At 60.9% G+C, this 1130-nt stretch overlaps 1 protein-coding gene across 1 annotated transcript in view; it reads left to right on the top strand.

The window, feature by feature from the left end:
* CEP131 (centrosomal protein 131kDa) overlaps positions 1-1130 on the top strand; it is a gene marked incomplete at both ends in the record, with an annotated part of 14900 nt that overhangs the window by 2253 nt on the left and 11517 nt on the right. Inside the window, 4 exons of the mRNA XM_010146298.1 lie at positions 70-188; positions 452-565; positions 676-837; positions 1112-1130. Of these exons, the coding sequence (XP_010144600.1) occupies positions 70-188; positions 452-565; positions 676-837; positions 1112-1130 (414 nt within the window). The remainder of the gene's footprint in view (positions 1-69; positions 189-451; positions 566-675; positions 838-1111) is intronic.

Raw genomic sequence — 1130 nt, 5'->3', positions numbered from 1 at the left:
GAAGGAAGAGAGGGGTCGAGGGGGTGGTTTGGTGCTTGCCTGTGGTTATACCTGCTGATTCCACCGCAGGACGATCAGCCGCGAGCATTCCCCGTCCCCCCTGGCCCCCGTGGTGTTGAGCCATCGGTGGGAATGAGGAGGAAAGAAGCCGCCGTGCTCCTGGCAGCCAACTTCACCGCCAATAACAGGTAGGAGGCGGCCCTGAACTGGGGCCAGCCTGGAACTACACCGAGGAAACTGCCGGGCAGAGGAGAGGGTGCTGGTGCTCTGCCTCTGCCAGCGCACAGGGGTCAAGCATGGGGCAGAGCGATGACAGTGTGGCCAGGCTGGTGGCCAGGACGTGTCTGGAAGCTGTGCAGGAGCTTGATGGATGTGTGGGAGAGGCTGCTCTAGGAAAGGGAACGAGTAAAACTTCAGGGCCTGGAGTCCTAACGTCTTCTCTCCACGACAGGAGCAACAAGGGCGCGATGGGCAACTGCGTCACCACCATGGTGCACAACAACTACTCCACCTCTGAGAAGGGCCCCGCGCCCAAAAGCTCCAACCAAGCCCCCAGCTCCCTCAAGTGAGTGTGGCAGGGTCCTGGCTCGGAGGCTGTGCAGACCCCACGTTTGTGTGCTGATGTGGCACAGGACGGGGCAGAATGGTGCCAAGTGGCTTGCTCTTCTTCCTCAGCAACGTTGTCAAAGCGACCTCAAACGAGGAGGGCGAAAGCAGCAGCTTTGTGAAGTCTCAGAAGAATTTCTCCAGCAACAACATCATGACCCGCAACAACAACAACAGCAGCAGCAGCAGCCTGCCCCGCAGGAAGGAGGTGACCGAGGAGGAGGCAGAGAGGTGAGCCAGGAGGCTGGTGCCAGGTGGAGCAGTGAGCTCCAGAGGAGCGGGTCTGGTTTGTTCTTGTCCTGTGGGGCAGGGCCCCTCTTCCTGCACCCGCAGTGGCTGGCTTACGCTCCCCAGGACTTGCTTCTACCCTTTGAGTTGTCCTCATCAAAGGCTCGAATTCCTCCCACGCCAAAAGTCATGTCCTGGTGCCGTGGGCGAGCAGGTGGTGTGGTGGTGGCAGCCGAGGAGGACCCCGGGGCAGCGCTGACCCTTCCTCTCCCTGCAGGGTCATCCAGCAGGTGAAC

Source organism: Buceros rhinoceros, unplaced genomic scaffold, assembly GCF_000710305.1.
Source record: "Buceros rhinoceros silvestris isolate BGI_N320 unplaced genomic scaffold, ASM71030v1 scaffold24032, whole genome shotgun sequence".
Lineage (NCBI taxonomy): Eukaryota > Metazoa > Chordata > Aves > Bucerotiformes > Bucerotidae > Buceros > Buceros rhinoceros.
The sequence above is the reverse complement of the archived record's forward strand: the minus strand, read 5'-3'. Positions and strand labels throughout refer to the sequence as shown.